Genomic DNA, 21159 nt, shown 5'->3' on the forward strand with positions numbered 1-21159 from the left:
ACAGTCAATTAAAACATTCTTAGTCTTTATGCTTCCAAGGAAGCCTTTGTTCTCGATCTGGAAACTGGCCTAGTACTTGAGTGTTTGAGCACATTTCTTTGATCGTGGGCCTAATATTGAATTTAAAGCTGCTGTTGTGAAAATCAAGACGCTCTTTGCGCCAGAAGATCCAGTAACTCGTGGCTGTATCCTACCAAGCTTTTGGAACCATCCACCAGATTTTGTTTGTTGTCGATACGCCAGATCTTCACTCATCCACACACCCCGGGCTTCAGATGAGTCGTCAGCCTCAGAATCTCTGTGGGCTAATTCTGTCAGTGGTGGGGACTGAGACAAAACCACCCAGTAAAGAAATGGGGGGGACACAAATCAATGTTTTCCACAGAAGTTATCATGTGAGCTGCTTCTCGGTCTAAGTACTGTCTCCTTTTCTTTCTTTCTTTTGTCTATTTTAATATTTAGTCTATGTGCTGGATATGAATATGACACATCAAAGACCAGGCTGATCCTAGCCCTCTGCTGTTACGATGAGGCCCAACTCAGGTTGAAGAAGCTACACCCTATATTCCATCTAGATAGCCTCCAACTTGATGGCATAAACATCGATTTCTTGAAATTCCAGTAATTTCTCCTCCCCCACCTTCTCTCTTACTCATTTTCTTCACTCCTACTCATCATTTCCATCTGGTGCCCTTCCTCCTTCTCTTTCTCCCATTGGCCACTGTCTTCTCCTATTATATTCTTCCTTTAGACCTTGACCTCTTCCACCTATCATCTCCCAGCTTCTTACTTCGTTCCCCCCTCATTTGGTTTCACCTATCACCTGCCGCCTTCTCCTCCACTCACCTCATTCTGGCTTCTGCCCCCTTCCTCTCAAGTCCTGATTAAGAGCCTCAGCCTGAAACATTAACTGCTTATTTCTCAGCCCAGATGCTGCCTGATCCATTGACTTTCTCTAGCGTTTTGTGTTTGTTGCGTCAGTAAATAGCATTTCTTCTCACTAATTCAGCCAAATGTTGCCTTATTTTGGAAAGTCAAACCAGAGTATGAGTGGCAATTCTGCAGGAATGTACTGGAACAGCGGGAGATAGGAAGTGTATAGTTTATTGAAAGCGGTGTCATAGGTGGACAGAATGGAGATAACTGTTTAGCACGCTGGCCTTCATCAGTCAAGGCAATGACTATAGGAGTCGGACATTAGGCTGCAATTATATAAGCTGTTCATGAGGCAACACTTGGAGTAGTGTGGTCACCCTGTTTACAGACATGTAGTTAAACTGAAAAGAGTCCATGACTGACTTACTGGGATGTTGCCAGGACCAGAGAGCCTGAGTTACAGGGAGAGTTTGGCCTGGCTGTATTCCATGGGACATAAAGTGACTTTATTAGACACAAATGTTTAACACTGAAAGACATAGATAAGTCTGGGAACAAACTTTTCCCCAAAGTCCAAAACTTGGGGCATGGAGCGAGAAGAGAAAGATTTAAAGAAGGATCTGAGGGACAACTTCATCCATCAGAGGTTGGTGGAAAGGTGTGATTCAGGGTGGTACATTAGTATCTTTTCACAAGCACTCAGTTGGGTACATGGAGGGATATGGGCTGAATGCAGAAAACCCGGACAGGCTGGGTGTGCACTGTGATTGGTATGGACTGGGTGGGTGTGCACTGTGGTTGGTGTGGACTGGGTGGGTGTGCACTGTGGTTGGTGAGGACTGGGTGGGTGTGCACTGTGTTTGGTGAGGACTGGGTGGGTGTGCACTGTGATTGGTGTGAACAGGGTGGGTGTGCACTGTGATTGGTGTGGACTGGGTGGGTGTGCACTGTGATTGGTATGGACTGGGTGGGTGTGCACTGTGGTTGGTGTGGACTGGGTGGGTGTGCACTGTGATTGGTGTGAACAGGGTGGGTGTGCACTGTGATTGGTGTGGACTGGGTGGGTGTGCACTGTGGTTGGTGTTGTCTCAGTGGGTGTGCACTGTGGTTGGTGTGGACTGGGTGGGTATGCACTGTGGCTGGTGTGGACTGGGTGGGTGTGCACTGTGGTTGGTGAGGACTGGGTGGGTGTGCACTGTGGTTGGTGTGAACAGGCCGGGTGTGCATTGTGGTTGGTGTGAACAGGGTGGGTGTGCACTGTGGTTGGTGTGGACAGGCCAGGTGTGCACTGTGGCTGGTGTGGACTGGGTGGGTGTGCACTGTGGTTGGTGAGGATAGGGTGGGTGTGCACTGTGATTGGTGAGGATAGGGTGGGTGTGCTCTGTGGTTGGTGAGGACTGGGTGGGTGTGCACTGTGGTTGGTGAGGATACGGTGGGTGTGCACTGTGGTTGGTGTGGACTGGGTGGGTGTGCACTGTGGTTGGTGAGGACTGGGTGGGTGTGCACTGTGGTTGGTGAGGACTGGCTGGGTGTGCACTGTGGTTGGTGTGGACAGGCCAGGTGTGCACTGTGGCTGGTGTGGACTGGGTGGGTGTGCACTGTGGTTGGTGAGGATAGGGTGGGTGTGCACTGTGATTGGTGAGGATAGGGTGGGTGTGCACTGTGGTTGGTGTGAACAGGGTGGGTGTGCACTGTGGTTGGTGAGGATAGGGTGGGTGTGCACTGTGGTTGGTGTGAACAGGGTGGGTGTGCACTGTGGTTGGTGAGGACTGGGTGGGAGTGCTCTGTGGTTGGTGAGGACTGGGTGGGTGTGCACTGTGGTTGGTGTGGACTGGGTGGGTATGCACTGTGGTTGGTGAGGACTGGGTGGGTGTGCACTGTGGTTGGTGTGGACTGGGTGGGTGTGCACTGTGATTGGTGTGAACAGGCTGGGTGTGCACTGTGGTTGGTGTGGACTGGGTGGGTGTGCACTGTGGTTGGTGAGGACTGGGTGGGTGTGCTCTGTGGTTGGTGAGGACTGGGTGGGTATGCACTGTGGTTGGTGAGGACTGGGTGGGTGTGCACTGTGGTTGGTGTGGACTGGGTGGGTGTGCACTGTGGTTGGTGAGGACTGGGTGGGTATGCACTGTGGTTGGTGAGTACTGGGTGGGTGTGCACTGTGGTTGGTGTGGACTGGGTGGGTGTGCACTGTGGTTGGTGTGGACTGGGTGGGTGTGCTCTGTGGTTGGTGAGGACTGGGTGGGTGTGCACTGTGGTTGGTGTGGACTGGGTGGGTGTGCACTGTGGTTGGTGAGGACTGGGTGGGTGTGCACTGTGGTTGGTGAGGACTGGGTGGGTATGCACTGTGGTTGGTGTGAACAGGGTGGGTGTGCTCTGTGGTTGGTGTGAACAGGCTGGGTGTGCACTGTGGTTGGTGAGGACTGGGTGGGTGTGCACTGTGGTTGGTGTGAACAGGCTGGGTGTGCACTGTGGTTGGTGAGGACTGGGTGGGTGTGCACTGTGGTTGGTGTGAACAGGGTGGGTGTGCACTGTGGTTGGTGAGGACTGGGTGGGTGTGCTCTGTGGTTGGTGTGAACAGGCTGGGTGTGCACTGTGGTTGGTGAGGACTGGGTGGGTATGCACTGTGGTTGGTGAGGACTGGGTGGGTGTGCACTGTGGTTGGTGAGGACTGGCTGGGTGTGCACTGTGGTTGGTGTGGACTGGGTGGGTGTGCACTGTGGTTGGTGAGGACTGGGTGGGTGTGCACTGCGGTTGGTGTGGACTGGGTGGGTGTGCTCTGTGGTTGGTGTGGACTGGGTGGGTGTGCACTGTGGTTGGTGTGGACAGGCTGGGTGTGCACTGTGGTTGGTGTTGACTGGGTGGGTGTGCACTGTGGTTGGTGTTGTCTGGGTGGGTGTGCTCTGTGGTTGGTGTGAACAGGCCGGGTGTGCACTGTGGTTGGTGAGGACAGGGTGGGTGTGCTCTGTGGTTGGTGTGAACAGGCTGGGTGTGCACTGTGGTTGGTGAGGACTGGGTGGGTGTGCTCTGTGGTTGGTGTGAACAGGCCGGGTGTGCACTGTGGTTGGTGAGGACAGGGTGGGTGTGCTCTGTGGTTGGTGTGAACAGGCTGGGTGTGCACTGTGGTTGGTGAGGACTGGGTGGGTGTGCTCTGTGGTTGGTGAGGACTGGGTGGGTGTGCACTGTGGTTGGTGTGGACTGGGTGGGTGTGCACTGTGGTTGGTGAGGATAGGGTGGGTGTGCACTGTGGTTGGTGAGGACTGGGTGGGTGTGCTCTGTGGTTGGTGTGAACAGGGTGTGTGTGCTCTATGGTTGGTGTGAACAGGCTGGGTGTGCTCTTTGGTTGGTGTTGTCTGGGTGTGTGTGCTCTGTGGTTGGTGTGAACAGGCCGGTTGTGCACTGTGGTTGGTGAGGACTGGGTGGGTATGCACTGTGGTTGGTGTGGACTTGGTGGGTGTGCTCTGTGGTTGATGTGAACAGGCTGGGTGTGCACTGTGGCTGGTGAGGACTGGGTGGGTATGCACTGTGGTTGGTGAGGACTGGGTGGGTATGCACTGTGGTTGGTGTGGACTGGGTGGGTGTGCACTGTGATTGGTGTGGACTGGGTGGGTATGCACTGTGGTTGGTGTGGACTGGGTGGGTATGCACTGTGGTTGGTGTGGACTGGGTGGGTGTGCACTGTGGTTGATGTGAACAGGCTGGGTGTGCACTGTGGTTGGTGAGGACTGGGTGGGTATGCACTGTGGTTGGTGAGGACTGGGTGGGTGTGCACTGTGGTTGGTGTGGACTGGGTGGGTGTGCACTGTGGTTGGTGAGGACTGGGTGGGTGTGCACTGTGGTTGGTGTGAACAGGCTGGGTGTGCACTGTGGTTGGTGAGGACTGGGTGGGTGTGCACTGTGGTTGGTGTGAACAGGCTGGGTGTGCACTGTGGTTGGTGAGGACTGGGTGGGTGTGCACTGTGGTTGGTGTGAACAGGCTGGGTGTGCACTGTGGTTGGTGAGGACTGGGTGGGTATGCAATGTGGTTGGTGTGAACAGGCTGGGTGTGCACTGTGGTTGGTGAGGACTGGGTGGGTATGCACTGTGGTTGGTGAGGACTGGGTGGGTGTGCACTGTGGTTGGTGAGGACTGGGTGGGTGTGCACTGTGGTTGGTGTGGACTGGGTGGGTGTGCACTGTGGTTGGTGTGGACTGGGTGGGTGTGCTCTGTGGTTGGTGAGTACTGGGTGGGTGTGCACTGTGGTTGGTGTGGACTGGGTGGGTGTGCACTGTGGTTGGTGAGGACTGGGTGGGTGTGCACTGTGGTTGGTGTGGACTGGGTGGGTGTGCACTGTGGTTGGTGAGGACTGGGTGGGTGTGCTCTGTGGTTGGTGAGGACTGGGTGGGTGTGCACTGTGGTTGGTGTGGACTGGGTGGGTGTGCTCTGTGGTTGGTGAGTACTGGGTGGGTGTGCTCTGTGGTTGGTGTGGACTGGGTGGGTGTGCACTGTGGTTGGTGTGGACTGTGTGGGTATGCACTGTGGTTGGTGTGGACTGGGTGGGTGTGCACTGTGGTTGGTGAGGACTGGGTGGGTGTGCACTGTGGTTGGTGAGGACTGGGTGGGTGTGCACTGTGGTTGGTGTGGACTGGGTGGGTGTGCACTGTGGTTGGTGAGGATAGGGTGGGTGTGCACTGTGGTTGGTGAGGACTGGGTGGGTATGCACTGTGGTTGGTGAGGATAGGGTGGGTGTGCACTGTGGTTGGTGTGGACTGGGTGGGTGTGCTCTGTGGTTGGTGAGGACTGGGTGGGTGTGCACTGTGGTTGGTGAGGACTGGGTGGGTGTGCTCTGTGGTTGGTGTGAACAGGCCGGGTGTGCACTGTGGTTGGTGAGGACAGGGTGGGTGTGCTCTGTGGTTGGTGTGAACAGGCTGGGTGTGCACTGTGGTTGGTGAGGACTGGGTGGGTGTGCTCTGTGGTTGGTGTGAACAGGCTGGGTGTGCACTGTGGTTGGTGTGGACTGGGTGGGTGTGCTCTGTGGTTGGTGTGAACAGGCCGGGTGTGCACTGTGGTTGGTGTGGACTGGGTGGGTGTGCACTGTGGTTGGTGTGAACAGGCCGGTTGTGCACTGTGTTTGGTGAGGACTGGGTGGGTGTGCTCTGTGGTTGGTGTGAACAGGCTGGGTGTGCACTGTGGTTGGTGAGGACTGGGTGGGTGTGCACTGTGGTTGCTGTGGACTGGGTGGGTATGCACTGTGGTTGGTGTGGACTGTGTGGGTGTGCTCTGTGGTTGGTGTGAACAGGCTGGGTGTGCACTGTGGTTGGTGTGGACTGGGTGGGTGTGCACTGTGGTTGGTGAGGACTGGGTGGGTGTGCTCTGTGGTTGGTGTGAACAGGCTGGGTGTGCACTGTGGTTGGTGAGGACTGGGTGGGTATGCACTGTGGTTGGTGTGGACTGGGTGGGTGTGCACTGTGGTTGGTGAGGACTGGGTGGGTGTGCACTGTGATTGGTGTGAACAGGCTGGGTGTGCACTGTGGTTGGTGTGGACTGGGTGGGTATGCACTGTGGTTGGTGAGGACTGGGTGGGTGTGCACTGTGGTTGGTGTGGACTGGGTGGGTGTGCACTGTGGTTGGTGAGGACTGGGTGGGTGTGCACTGTGGTTGGTGTGAACAGGCTGGGTGTGCACTGTGGTTGGTGAGGACAGGGTGGGTGTGCTCTGTGGTTGGTGAGGACTGGGTGGGTGTGCACTGTGGTTGGTGTGAACAGGCCGGGTGTGCACTGTGGTTGGTGTGGACTGGGTGGGTATGCACTGTGGTTGATGTGAACAGGCCGGGTGTGCACTGTGGTTGGTGTGGACTGGGTGGGTGTGCTCTGTGGTTGGTGTGGACTGGGTGGGTGTGCACTGTGGTTGGTGTGAACAGGCTGGGTGTGCACTGTGGTTGGTGAGGACTGGGTGGGTGTGCACTGTGGTTGGTGAGGACTGGGTGGGTGTGCTCTGTGGTTGGTGAGGACTGGGTGGGTGTGCTCTGTGGTTGGTGTGGACTGGGTGGGTGTGCTCTGTGGTTGGTGAGGACTGGGTGGGTGTGCACTGTGGTTGGTGTGGACTGGGTGGGTGTGCTCTGTGGTTGGTGAGGACTGGGTGGGTGTGCACTGTGGTTGGTGTGAACAGGCTGGGTGTGCACTGTGGTTGGTGAGGACTGGGTGGGTGTGCACTGTGGTTGGTGTGGACTGGGTGGGTGTGCTCTGTGGTTGGTGTTGTCTGGGTGGGTGTGCACTGTGGTTGGTGTGAACAGGCTGGGTGTGCACTGTGGTTGGTGTGGACTGGGTGGGTGTGCACTGTGGTTGGTGAGGACTGGGTGGGTGTGCTCTGTGGTTGGTGTGAACAGGCTGGGTGTGCACTGTGGTTGGTGAGGACTGGGTGGGTGTGCTCTGTGGTTGGTGTGAACAGGCTGGGTGTGCACTGTGGTTGGTGAGGACTGGGTGGGTGTGCACTGTGGTTGGTGTGGACTGGGTGGGTATGCACTGTGGTTGGTGAGGACTGGGTGGGTGTGCACTGTGATTGGTGTGAACAGGCTGGGTGTGCACTGTGGTTGGTGTGGACTGGGTGGGTATGCACTGTGGTTGGTGTGGACTGGGTGGGTGTGCACTGTGGTTGGTGAGGACTGGGTGGGTGTGCTCTGTGGTTGGTGAGGACAGGGTGGGTGTGCTCTGTGGTTGGTGTGAACAGGCTGGGTGTGCACTGTGGTTGGTGTGGACTGGGTGGGTGTGCTCTGTGGTTGGTGAGGACTGGGTGGGTGTGCTCTGTGATTGGTGTGGACTGGGTGGGTGTGCACTGTGGTTGGTGAGGACAGGGTGGGTGTGCTCTGTGGTTGGTGTGGACTGGGTGGGTGTGCACTGTGGTTGGTGAGGACTGGGTGGGTGTGCACTGTGGTTGGTGTGAACAGGCCGGGTGTGCACTGTGGTTGATGTGAACAGGCCGGGTGTGCACTGTGGTTGGTGAGGACTGGGTGGGTGTGCTCTGTGGTTGGTGTGAACAGGCTGGGTGTGCACTGTGGTTGGTGAGGACAGGGTGGGTGTGCTCTGTGGTTGGTGTGAACAGGCTGGGTGTGCACTGTGGTTGATATGAACAGGCCGGATGTGCACTGTGGTTGGTGTGGACTGGGTGGGTGTGCACTGTGGTTGGTGTGAACAGGCTGGGTGTGCACTGTGGTTGGTGAGGACTGGGTGGGTGTGCTCTGTGTTTGGTGTGAACAGGCTGGGTGTGCTCTGTGGTTGGTGTTGTCTGGATGGGTGTGCACTGTGGTTGGTGTGGACTGGGTGGGTGTGCTCTGTGGTTGGTGTGAACAGGGTGGGTGTGCTCTATGGTTGGTGTGAACAGGCTGGGTGTGCTCTGTGGTTGGTGTTGTCTGGGTGGGTGTGCACTGTGGTTGGTGAGGACTGGGTGGGTGTGCTCTGTGGTTGGTGTGAACAGGGTGGGTGTGCTCTATGGTTGGTGTGAACAGGCTGGGTGTGCACTGTGGTTGGTGAGGACTGGGTGGGTGTGCACTGTGGTTGGTGAGGACTGGGTGGGTGTGCACTGTGGTTGGTGTGGACTGGGTGGGTGTGCTCTGTGGTTGGTGTGAACAGGCTGGGTGTGCTCTGTGGTTGGTGTGAACATGGCGGGTGTGCACTGTGGTTGGTGTGAACAGGCTGGGTGTGCACTGTGGTTGGTGAGGACTGGGTGGGTGTGCTCTGTGGTTGGTGTGAACAGGCTGGGTGTGCACTGTGGTTGGTGTGGACTGTGTGGGTATGCACTGTGGCTGGTGTGGACTGGGTGGGTGTGCACTGTGGTTGGTGAGGACTGGGTGGGTGTGCACTGTGGTTGGTGAGTACTGGGTGGGTGTGCACTGTGGTTGGTGTGAACAGGCTGAGCTGAGGGACCTGTATCCATGCTAGATTGCTCTTTAACTCTCCTGGTTTAATTTGGCATCTGAGGATTTCAGTTATGGATTATGTTATGACAAGACCTAATAATATAATTCTATTTAATGATGTGTGGTACAAGATCAGAAAAGGCAGCTAAACAAATACTTTTCATGACTTGTGAAGTCAGTTAGGCTGGCCACAGTTAGATTAGATTTCCTTCTGTTTATCATAGAGCCAACTGCTAGTATTAAAGCATTAATTGGCACTACTTGAAATTTAGCTCCGTGCCACCATTTAAACTTTTTCATACCCAACTTGGTCAATGCAGACACCTTGAGACTGAAACGCTGTTTTAAAGAAGACAAAAGAATAAGGTTGAACAGTATAACATTTCTATATTGGTATATCTGTTATATATTTATGGCATTTGGATGGGTACATGAATGTGAGGAATATGGAGAGGCATGGTCTGAGTGCAAGCCCATGGGATTAGGCAGAGTAATAGTTTGGCATGGACTCGATAGGCCGAAGGTCTTGTTCCTTTGGTAAAGCACCATATGATTCCATTTTTCCTCACAGAAATGATTGGACTTGCATCTCAAATAAAGTTATTCATTACAGTCTAAATTTATATGAAATTGAATACCTGGTTCTGATAATACAAATGGATAATTATTATATTGCATGTCTGATACACTTACACAACAGATGCCATCTCCCTTTTCCACTGGTTCACAAGGACATCAAATGAACCTCCCTCGAGTAGTATTAAACTCACACGTCTACTAAGCACATTGCAGTTATGTTAGTATGATAGACGTATACTCAGTGGCCATTTTATTAGGTACCCCCTGTACCTCGTAAAATGCCATAGTCCATGCTTGTAGTCGTCTTCTGCGGTAGTCCATCCACTTCAATGTTTGACATGTTGTGTGTTCATAGATCTGCTTATATACACCACTTTTAACGAGTGGTTACTTGAGTTACTGTCGCCTTCCTGTCGATTTGAACCAGTCTGGCCGTTCTCCTCTGACTCTTCTCATTAACAAAGTGCAAACTAAATTTTATTATCAAAGTAGATATATGTCACTGTATACAATCCTGAGATTCATTTCTTGTGGGCGTATTCAACAAATCTACAGAATAGTGACTGTAACAGAATCAATGAAAGTCCCCCCAACTACGGTGTTCAGCCAGAGTGCAGAAGACAACAAACAATGCAGCTGCAAATATCAATAAATATTTAGAACCTGAGACAAAGAGTCCTTGAAAATGAATCCATTGATTATGGGAACATTTCAATGATGGGGCAAGTGAAGCTGAATGAAGTTATCCCCTGTGGTTCAAGAGCCTGATGGTTGAGGGGTTTTTGAACCTGGTGGTGTGGGCTCTGATGCTCCTGAACTTTCTTTCTGATGCGACAGAGATAAGAGAGCATGTCCTGGCCGCTGGATCTCTGCTGATGGATGCCGCTTTCCTGGAACAGCATTTCATGTAGATGTGCCCAATGGTAAAGAGGGCTTTACCTGTGATGGACTGGGCTGTATCCTCTACTTGTTGTAGGATTTTCTATTCAAGGATTGGTGTTTCCATATCAGACTGTTATGCAGCCAGTCAATATACTCTCCACCACACATCTATAGAAGTTTGTCAAAGTATCAGATGTCATGCTGAATCTCTACAAAGTCCTAAGGAAATAGAGCCTCTGCCCTGCTTTTTTGTAATTGCACTTACATGCTAGGCTCGGAATAGGCTCTTTGAAATATTAACACCTAGGAATTTAAAGCTGCTAATCCTCTCCACCTCTGATCCACAAATGAGAGCTAGCTCATGGATCTCTGATTTACCTTTCCTGAAGTCTATATTCAGCTCCTTGGTCTTGCTGATATTGAATGAGAGATTGCTGTTTTGACACTATTCAGCCAGATTTTCAATCACCCTCGTGGAGGAGATGTTGCCAATCCAAACTGTCTGGGGTCTACAAGTGAGGAAATCTGGCATCCAATTTCACAAGGTGGTATCAAGGCCAGGATCTTGGAGATTATTGATTAGTTTTGAGGGGGTGATGGTATTGAATGCTGAGCTGTACTTTGATGAAGAGCATCCTGATATATGTATCCTTGGTGTCCAGATGTTCCAGGGTTGAGTGAAGAGCCAATAAGATGGCATCTGCTGTGGACCTGTTGCTCCACTAGACAGATTGGAGTGGATCTAAGTAGCTTCTCAGACAGGAGCTGATATGTTTCATCACCAGCCTCTCAAAACACTTCATCACTGTGGATGTAAGTGCCACTGGGTGATAGTCATTGAGGCCGGTCACTATGCTTTTTTGGGCACCAGTTTAATTGAAGCCTGCTTGAAGCAGGTGGGTACCACACACTGCCAAAGAGAGAGGTTAAAAATCTCAGTGAACACACTAACCAGTTGATCAGCACAGGTCTTTAGTCAAGACCTTCAGCTGAGCCAGATGCATTTCATGGGTTCACCCTTCTGAAGGCAGCTCACACAAAAGGCTTCAGAGACTGAAATCATAGGATCATCGAGAGGTTTTGGGAGTCTGTGATGGTTCCTCCATGTTTTGATGTTTAAAGCAAGCATAGAAGGCATCGAGCTCATCTGGAAGCAAAGACTTGCTCTATCCCATGTTGCTTGATTTAACTTTATAAGAGCTGATATATGGTCTGGAATTTCCATTTCACCCGAGAGATGGCTTTCTGGAGATTGTACCTGGATCTCTTGTAACTTTCTTGGTCACTGGAGTCTAATACCTCTGATCTGGCTCTCAGCAGATTTTGCATCTCATGGTTCATCCAGGGCTTCTGGGCCCAGTCCACTAACTCAAAACCATCCCGTAATCATTCCCCTGCCTCCCGCGACCACCTCTTTGTCTTAATCTCTGAAGCTTTGCTGTTTAGCTCTTGCCTGTATGGAGGTAGGAGAATGACAGCCAGTGATCCGACTTACCAAAATGTGGTCTGGGCAAGGAACGGTAAGCAATTCCTATCTTGACGGTATGTTGAGGCCTCTGGTGCTACAAGTAATTGAGCGGGGGTTTCTTCAAAAAACATGGTCTCTGACTATGATTTGAACAGTTTCGCGATGAACTATTTCTTCTTTGGAGACAGCATCATGCAGTATTGCGAGCGCTTGACTATAGTCAGCTGCTGGTGGTATGTAAACTGCGGTCAGGGTTATGGAGAACTTCCGAGGTAAATAGAATGGACGGCATTTGGCCATTAGGTGTTCCAAGTCAGGGGAATGAGAGTTTGTCAAATTGGAGCACCAACGAGAGTTTATCACAAAACACACATTTTTACCCTTTGCCTTTCCCGAATCAGCAGTTCTGTCCATTCTGTAAAATGAGAAGCCTTTGGGTCAGATCACTGTATCTGGCGTGCTCGGAGAATGCCACGTTTCAAACAAACATACAATGGAACGGACTCTCAGTTGTCTTCAATACAGCAATCTTACCCTCAGGCCCTCAGTCTTGTTCTCCAGCTACTGCACATTTGCCAACTAGATGTTGTGTAGAGGAGGCCTCATCCCACTGCATTTTAGCCTGGCTTAGAGTTCCACCCTCCTGCCTTGCTTTTGGCCGAGGTGACAATCCTTCAGCCTCTTAATGGTGCTGTGCCTGTCTGATTCGCCAAGTCCTTCAGTTAAGTGTGACATATGAACATCATTGAGCTGATTTAAAAGTCCATTGCTTGGACAGAAGTTTCATGCTGCAAATTGCAGTGAGAGTAAATCAAAAGAAGTGTGTTAAAAAAAAACTTTTGGAACTATTTTCTGGAGCCCACAGAACATCGCCGATGAACACCGGCGCCATCTTGTCTGCCCAGGCGTTTTCACCCAGACTGCCACTCACTGGATGCTTTCAGTTTTTCATAGCATTCTCTGCAAACTCTGGAGACTGCTGTGCATGAGAACTCCAGGAGATCAGCAGTTTCTGAGATACTCAGACCCCTGTCTGGCACCAACAGTCAATCCTGGTCAAAGTCACTTAGATCACATTTCTTCCACATCCTGATGTTTGGTCTGGGAAAATAACGGAACGCCTTGACCATGCCTGCATACCTTTATGCGTTGAGTTGCCGCCACATGATTGGCTGATTAAATATTTGCACAGATGTTACTAATCAAGTGACCACTGGCTGTATATACTGTACATACACAACAACTATATCTGCATTACATCTCCATGGTTCACAGAGCTCACCAACACACGTTGATCAAAGGATAACGGCACATTATGTGTATCATTATTTGCTATCTGTATCAACTGAGGCACAAACTAGGTTTCAGTCAGCACTAATTTCCCTCTCATCTGCATTCTGCTTATTCAGAATCAGAATCAGGTTCATCTAGAACAGAGACGGGGAGGAATTTCTTTAGCTGGGGGTGGTAATTCTATGGAATTAATTTCTACAGACGGATGTGGAGGCCAAGTCATTGGGTATATTCAAAGCAGAGGTTGATAGGTTCTTGATTAGTAAGGGTGTGAAAGCTTATGGGGAGAATGCAGGAGAATGGGGTTGAGAGGAAAAATAAATCAGCCATGACTGAATGGCAGGGAAGACTCGATGGGCTGAATGGCCCGATTCTGCTCTTATGTATTATGATCTTATTATCACTGACATTTGCCAGAAATCTGTTGCTTTATGGCAGCAGTACAGTCCAAGACATAAAAATTGACATCTTCTCAAAATGAGCACCATCTAAACAGGAACTTTGAAGGTTTTAATTCTTTGTGGAAGTGTTTATATATTCTTAGTTATACATACAAAATGCTGGAGGAACTCTGCATGTCAGGCAGCATCTATGGAGGGGAATAAGGAGCCGATGTTTCAGTCTGAAAGAGTGAAGAGTCTCGGCTCGAAATTATGATTGTTTATTCCTCTCTATAGATGCTGTGTGACCTGCTGAGTCATTTTATGTGTGTTATGCTGGATTTCTAGCACCTGCAGAATCTCTTGTGTTCCAAACCTTCTTGAACAGCAACCAAAAGTTGCAGATTTCTTTAAGTGCAGAGACTTGTGGGAAAACTAGGCAATAACTTGCTGAATTAACAATGTAAGGAATGCCTTGTTAACAGCCATAGTTGCCTCCAACAACAGGAAAAGCACAGGGTTGCAAAACAAAACAGGCGTTGCTTAAACAACTCCATGACAGCAAGGCCAGGCAATGCCATGGATAGTTTACTTGTTTCAAGGAAGCACACCTGTCACGTTTCAGAGTGGAAGGTGGAAATTATGTTTTTCCTGCTAGCATTTACAATTTTGAAAATTCAGCCTTTCCAGGCAGGCAACAGTAGGGAATCAGAATCAGGTTTAGTATCTCTGACATACGTTGTGAAGTTTGTTGTTGTTTTGCAGCAGCAGTACAGTGCAATACAGAATTTTAAAATTCTATAAACTACAATAAGAAACATATAAATTATACACGTAGTGCAAAAGGGGAGACAAAAAGATTTACAGGCAGCTGTAAATCTAAAACAGCTTCAAATGTTCAATTATTTCATCATTGTTCTTTGTTAGAAACCTCCACTGAGAATCTTCCCAGTCACCTCAGACGACCCCGGTCAAGGCTTCAGATTACCATGAATGATTAGCTGGCATGGAATTCAATACAATTATGAAATTACAACCAAAATCTGAAGTCATGTTCCCTCTGATTCAATTCTGACTCCAGGTCTACCTCCAACATCAATGAACGGAGCCCTTCACTTATGTTTCAGATGAAGAATCAGTTCCATACAAGCATAATGGATTTATAAAACATTTATTGTCGATATACATAATAAATCTGTACGTAAAAGCATACAATGGCTCATAGAGGCTTCATTTTGAAAATACATGAGTTTATTATTGAGGGCATGCAGTTGGCAAGATCAGCTCATGTGAAACTATTTGTTGTCATCTCTAATTTTTCATTCAGGATGATTCCTTCAGCATTTTGTGTGTGTTACTCTGTATAAATGCAGGCTGTTATCAGGTAATGTGAGAGTTTCACCAATTGTATATTGCTGGGGCTATTGCTTTAGTGTGTTATTCTGGCATGCGCTAAATCAGTTCTAAAGACTTGAATATGCAGCTTCAAAACCTTAACAAGTACATGGATATAAAAATTATGCTTTATTATACAACTGATATGAAGTGTGAATGTCAGGAACATACACGGAGGTTAATGCGGTTTTTGTTTTATTGCAGGGCATGAAATAGTTAATTTAAAACCTCAATACATCCTTCCACCTTCTGAGCACAAGAGATTCTGTAGATGCTGAAAATCCAGAAATAACACATACACACAGAATGCTACAGGGCTCCGCTGGTCCGACAGCATCTATGGAAAGGAATAAAGGGTGGACATTTTGGACAGAGATCATTTACCTTTCACCTATCCCCTCCCAGCTTGACTTCATCAACCCTCCCTCATCCACCCAACTTCCCCCTCAACTGGTCTGACCTATTACTCACTCGCCAGTTTGTGCTCCTCCTCCTCCTTATTCTGGCTTCTGTGCCCTTCCTTTCCAGTCCTGATGAAAGATCTCAGCCCAAAACATTAACTCTTTATATCTCTCAATAGATGCTGTCCAACTCTGCCACAGATGGGCTGCAAACAGAAGCAGGTTGGGCAAGGGGCTAGCAACCCCATGCTAAGAAAGCCTAGAGCTACAGAAGCTCCAAAGACCTCTGGGAAAGGAAGCATCTTCGCATAGAAGACATAAGATGGGCCTCATCTAGGGACAACTTGAAAGACTGGCCTTGGACAGAGGACTCTGGTGAGCTGCTGTCGGCTGAGAAGGGGCGATGGGCTTAAGAACAACAGATGCTGCCCGACCTGCTGAGTTTGTATAGCATTTTGTGTGTTACTCCAACCTTCAGATGCTCTTTTCCAGGACTGTTAATTGTAAAGTTAATTTCATGCTGTTACAAACCAAAGCTTGCAAAAATAAAAGTCTCAGTTCCCACAGGAGCTCACTCAGAACAACTTTCTAATCAGAACTCAAGTATCAAAGTTGAAACACATCCACGGTTAAAGATGGTCATTTCTTAAAAAGATGTCCAACAATGTCAACACTACAGACAAGAAAGCTCAGTAGTACCTCTACTTCCCCAGAAGGCAAAGGAATTTTGATGTATGTCTATTGATCCTCACTAATTTTTATTGATTCATCAATGAAAGAATCCTCTTTGGATAAACATGTCTGGATATGGCAAACCCTCTGCCCAAGACCATGGGAAACTGTAGGGTTATGCACATAGCTGATCACAGAAGTCAGCCTCCCCTCCATCCTGCTGCCTCGGGAAAGCAGCCAGCATAATCAAAGACCTCTCACACTTCGGTCATTCTTGCTTCTCCTCCCTTCCACTAGTCAGAAGACAGGAAAGCCTGAAATCCATCATCAAAATCAAAGACAGCTTCTAGTCTGCTGTTCTAAAGCTCTTGAACAGACCTATTGTGTGATAAAAATGAGCTCTAGATCTCACAACCTACCTCACCATGAGCCTTGAATTTTATGGTTTCTGCACTTTCTCTGTAACACTGCATTTTAACAAAAACATAAAACAGTACAGGCCCTTCAGCCCACGATCTTGTATCGACCCTTAAAAATATGTTTATTTTTATTTAACTATACAACACTTATAGGCCCTTCAAGCCATACCATCCCGGCAACCCCAACAAACCTGATTACCCCTAACCTAATCACCGGACAACGACCTACAAGCTATGAACTTTAGAGTGTGGGAGAAAACTGAAGCAGCTGGGGAGAATGTACAAACTCCTTACAGAACGGTGCGGGAATTGATCTCTGAACACTGGAACACCTCACATTGTAATTACGTCATGCTAAATGCCATGCAATGCCCTTTTAACCCTTTCCTCCACATGGCCCTCCATTTTTCTATCATCCATGTGCCTAAGATTCTCTTAAATCATTGAGGCTATGATTTACTTGCTGACAAACTAGTCAATACTCTTAGTTGAACTTCACCTTTGTGGTTTATGGGGAAACCTGATTTTCCAATGGGAAAATACAGATTCTAATTCTGTTAAAGGTTTTCAATTACACCTAACCTCAGATTGTACAGCTTTACAATACACAGTGGAAATATCTGTTTTTTGATGGCTACATTGAGTTACTCACTGCAAATGGTGTCATTACACTCTGTTGCTGTCATCTGGAACAGCCACTTGACTGGTTTGGCTTGGACAAGTCGTCTAATTTTTCAATGGTGTCTTTCTAGCCAAACACCACTGGTCTGGGAATTATACTTCTCTTGGCAACAAATTAAGAAAAAAAAATCCTCCATAACTAAAAATCAGATTTCATTCCCAGAAAACACATATTTCAAAACCATGCCTGCTTTTCATTAAGAGTTTTATTCCTCCTTCAAGACTGATTTTAAATTGGAAGTAATTCCTCTCTTCTCCTCTGTTCAATTTCATGTGACATTGAGGCATTACTAAAATTTGCAAAGAGTTACCACATTAAGTATCAGAACTTGAGCCAACACTAACCGACAGCCATTATGCAGTTAGAATAATGCTACACAAGCCAAAACCAAGCTGGAGATCCAACACAGGGCCATGGATGGGGTCTTCAGAGCACAAGTATCTTGAGCAAGAAGCTGGATGCACTTTGCATTGACCTCCATAAGCTCTATGTCAATAGCACAATCCCATTCATTTGGAATGGAGCCACCAACCTAATTCCACATTGTGCTTCTTCATTCATGAGGACTGCTCTGTGAACAGAGACTGGATCTCTGCAGATGGCTCACTTCCTCAATGGCCAGCAGAGAAGAGGCTGATTTTTTCAAATGTGCTGGAAGACGGCAAATTCAAAGGAGATATGAGGAGCAAGTTGGATTTTTTTTACAGAGAGAGTGATGAGTTCCTAGAATGTGCTGCCTGGGTTGGCCATTTAGCGAATTTTAAGAGACGTGTGGATAGGCACATGAATGTGAGGAAAATGGAAGGAGATGGTCATTGGGCAGACAGGGGGATTAGTTTAGTTGGCCATTTGATTACTAATTTAATTGGCTTAGTAAAACTTTGTGGACTGAAGGATTGTTCCTGTGCTACATGAATTGTATGAAGGTATCATTCGAAAAATTAGACACATATCTTAGAAACTGGAAAGGTAAATTGGATGATGTGTTTTAAAAAAAATATTTTACTTTGTTTTTTAATTAATTTGGTATTTTAGTGTATTTTAAAAATAACTGAAAAATATAAACCAATTTACTTGAACTACTGCACAGAAACATGTCCTTTGGTCCATCTCATCTGGCTGACTGGATGAAGGAACTGGTGATTTTGTGGCCAAGTTTGTGGATTATATGAAGATAGGTTGTGGAACAGGTGGTGTTGAAGAAGCAGGGCATCTGGAGGAGACAGATTGGCAGAATGGGCAAAGAAGTGGCAGATGGAACATAGTGTAGGGAGGTGCCTGGTCATGCACTTTGGCAGAAGGCAAAAGGCGTTGACTATTTTCTAAATGGTGAGAAAATTTTTAAAATCAGAGGTGTGAAAGGACTTGGAGGTCCTTGTGCAGGATTCCCTAAAGGTTAACTTGCAGGTTGAATCAGTGATGAGGAAGGCAAATGCAATGTTAGCATTCATTTCATGAGGACTAAAGTACAAATGCAAGATGTAAAGCTGAGGCTTTATAATGCACTGCTCAGATCACACTTGGAGTATTGTGGCCCAAACACTGTTGGGCCTTTTATCTAAGAAAAGATGCACTGAGATTGGAGAGGACCCAGAGGTGGTTCACAAGAATGATCCCAGGAATGAAAGGGTTAATAAATGAAGAGCATTTGACGGCTCTGGGCCTGTACTCACTGGAGTTTAGAAAAATTAAGGATTTAATTGAAACCTATCAAATACTGAAAGGCCTAGAGAGAGGATGTTTCCTATGGTGGACGAATCTAGGATCAGAGGGCACAGCTTCAGAATTGAGTTTGTCCATTTAGAACAGTGATTAGAAAACATTTATTTAGCCAGAGAGTGGTGAATCTGTGGAATTCATTGCTTCAGAGAGCCAGTTCATTAGGTATATTGAAGGCAGAGGTCAAGAGGTTCTTGATTAATCAGGGAGTCAAAGGTTGTAGGGTGAAGGCAGGAGAATGGGGTTGAGAGGGGTAATAAATCAGCTATGATGAAGTGGCAGAGCGGACTCGATGGTCACAATGGTCTAATTGTGTGCTCCTATGTCTTATGGGTTAAGGGTGAAAGGTGAAATATATGTGAGAAGAACTTTTACATTCAGAGGGTGTTGAGAGTGAGGAAAGAACTGCCAGCAGAAGTGATGCATGCAGGTCCAATTTCAACATTTAAGACAAATTTAGATAAGTACATGAATGGGAGGGGTATGGAGGGTCATGGTTCAGGCGCAGGTTGATTGGATGAAGCAGAACACAGCTTGGCATGGACTAGTTGGGCAGAAATGCCCTATCAGCTCGACACTCAACCTGCAGTAATAAGGACTGTTACATGCTTGGTTTACATTGAGCAAAGAGATCATTTTATCAGGTGAAACCTGAGAGTTGTTTCACTTCTGAACCAGAGGGAGAAGATGCTTGATACATCCCAATACAGGAATAAAGGGAAAATAAGTATGTCATACAATCCCTCACATTAAAAAGCTAAAATCACGTAATTCAAAAAAACAAAGCCTTTGAGAGGTGGTTGAAACAAAGCATCATTAATAAAAAAATGTTTAACAAAAAATACCAATTGAAATGGTAAATTGATCACAATTGAAACGCTGAGCATTGTGGACATGCTATATTAATACCGGAATGTGTGGCAACACTTGCGGGCTGCTGCCAGCACGTCCTTGGGTTGTGTTGGTTGTTAATGCAAATGACACGTTTCACTGTATGTTTCCAAGTACCCGTGATTAATAAATGAACCTGAACCAGAACCAATTGGAAGAAACTCATTGTGACACTTGGGCCCAGTTCTGATCACTTCCGTCTTCTGCACCACTGTTGGGCAATCACTTCATATCACTTGGGTTCTGGTGCCAGGAATGGTTCACAATCAGCGGGGCCTGCTCCTTACAGCACTCGTACGGCTCTTCTGCTCTGGTCTTGCAACAGTGACGGAGCTGGCACTCAGACCTTTGGCCGAGGTACATTCAAGTTCTCCTCGGAGCTCTTCTCACTGTCTCTAGATTGCCTCCTCTTTCTGCTACCTTCACAGAAACAAAAATACAAATTATTTAGTGAATGTGTACTTTGAAGATCAAGTATCAATTTTCTAACCTCCTAACCTAGATTGAAACGTTGTGGTTTAAATGAGGGAACAAACTCTCATGTCATTGTGGTGGGTGGAATATTAAGCCCTTGAGACTCCAATGTCATTCATATTCACTTATTTATCAAGTCAAGTCAAGTTTATTGTCATTTTGACCATAAACTGATGGTACAGAACACAGTAAAAACGAAACAACCTTCCTCCAGGAGCCTGGTGCTACATGAAACAACACACAAAACTACACTAGACTATGTGAGACATTGAAACATACAGTGAAATGTGTCATTCGTGTTAACAATGATACACCCAAGGATGTACTGGGGCAGCACACAAGTGTTGGTACACATTCTGGTTGCCTCAATATAGGAAGGATGTTGAGGCTTTGGAGAGAGTGCAGAAGATGATGCTGCCTGGTTTAGAGGACATGTGCTGTCATGAGAGGCTGGATAAATGGGTTGTTTTCTCTGTGGCAGTGGAGATCTGATAGAGGTTTATAAGAATATGAGAGGCATAGATAGACAGGGAGTCTCTGTTTCCCAGGGTTGAAATGTCTAATACCACAGGGCATGCATTGAAGGTGAGAGGGGAGAGGTTCAAGGGGAATGTGTGGGGTACGCTTTTTTTTACTCAGAGTGGTGGATGCCTGGAATGTGCTGCCTGGTGTGGTGGTAGAGGCAAATACATTGCAGGCTTTTAAGAGACATTTGGATAGGAAGATGGAGGGATGTGGCCATGGTGTAGGTAGGAGGGATTAGTATTTGGGTGTTTTTGATCTGCTCTTTAGCTGGTTTGACATAACAATGTAGGCCGAATGGCCGATTCCTGTGCTGTACTCTTCTACGAGGGGTGATTGATAAGTTTGTGGCCTAAGGTAGGAGTCAATTTCAGAAAACCTAGCACATTTATTTTTCAACGCAGTCCCCTCCTACATTTACACACTTAGTCCAACAGTCGTGCAGCATATGGATCTTGGACTTCCAGGAAGAGTCCACAGCAGGGGTGATTGATAAGTTTGTGGCCTAAGGTAGAAGGAGATGAGTTATTAACTTCAAACTTTCTGCGTAATCATTCAAAGAGTTGAACTGCATGTGCATGTATCGAGAGCTGTATAACTCATCTCCTTCTACCTTAGC

General features: G+C 47.9%; 1 protein-coding gene across 2 annotated transcripts in view; it reads right to left on the minus strand.

The window, feature by feature from the left end:
• Positions 1–14520: 14520 nt before the first annotated feature.
• cnnm1 (cyclin and CBS domain divalent metal cation transport mediator 1) overlaps positions 14521–21159 on the minus strand; it is a 118437-nt gene continuing 111798 nt past the window's right edge. For both annotated transcript variants that reach the window (XM_073026936.1, XM_073026935.1), the window contains one exon: positions 14521–19964. In XM_073026936.1, the coding sequence (XP_072883037.1) occupies positions 19885–19964 (80 nt within the window). In that variant the 3' untranslated portion in view covers positions 14521–19884. The remainder of the gene's footprint in view (positions 19965–21159) is intronic.

The sequence above is a fragment of the Hemitrygon akajei genome, chromosome 23 (genome assembly GCF_048418815.1).
Source record: "Hemitrygon akajei chromosome 23, sHemAka1.3, whole genome shotgun sequence".
In the NCBI taxonomy this organism is placed as follows: domain Eukaryota; kingdom Metazoa; phylum Chordata; class Chondrichthyes; order Myliobatiformes; family Dasyatidae; genus Hemitrygon; species Hemitrygon akajei.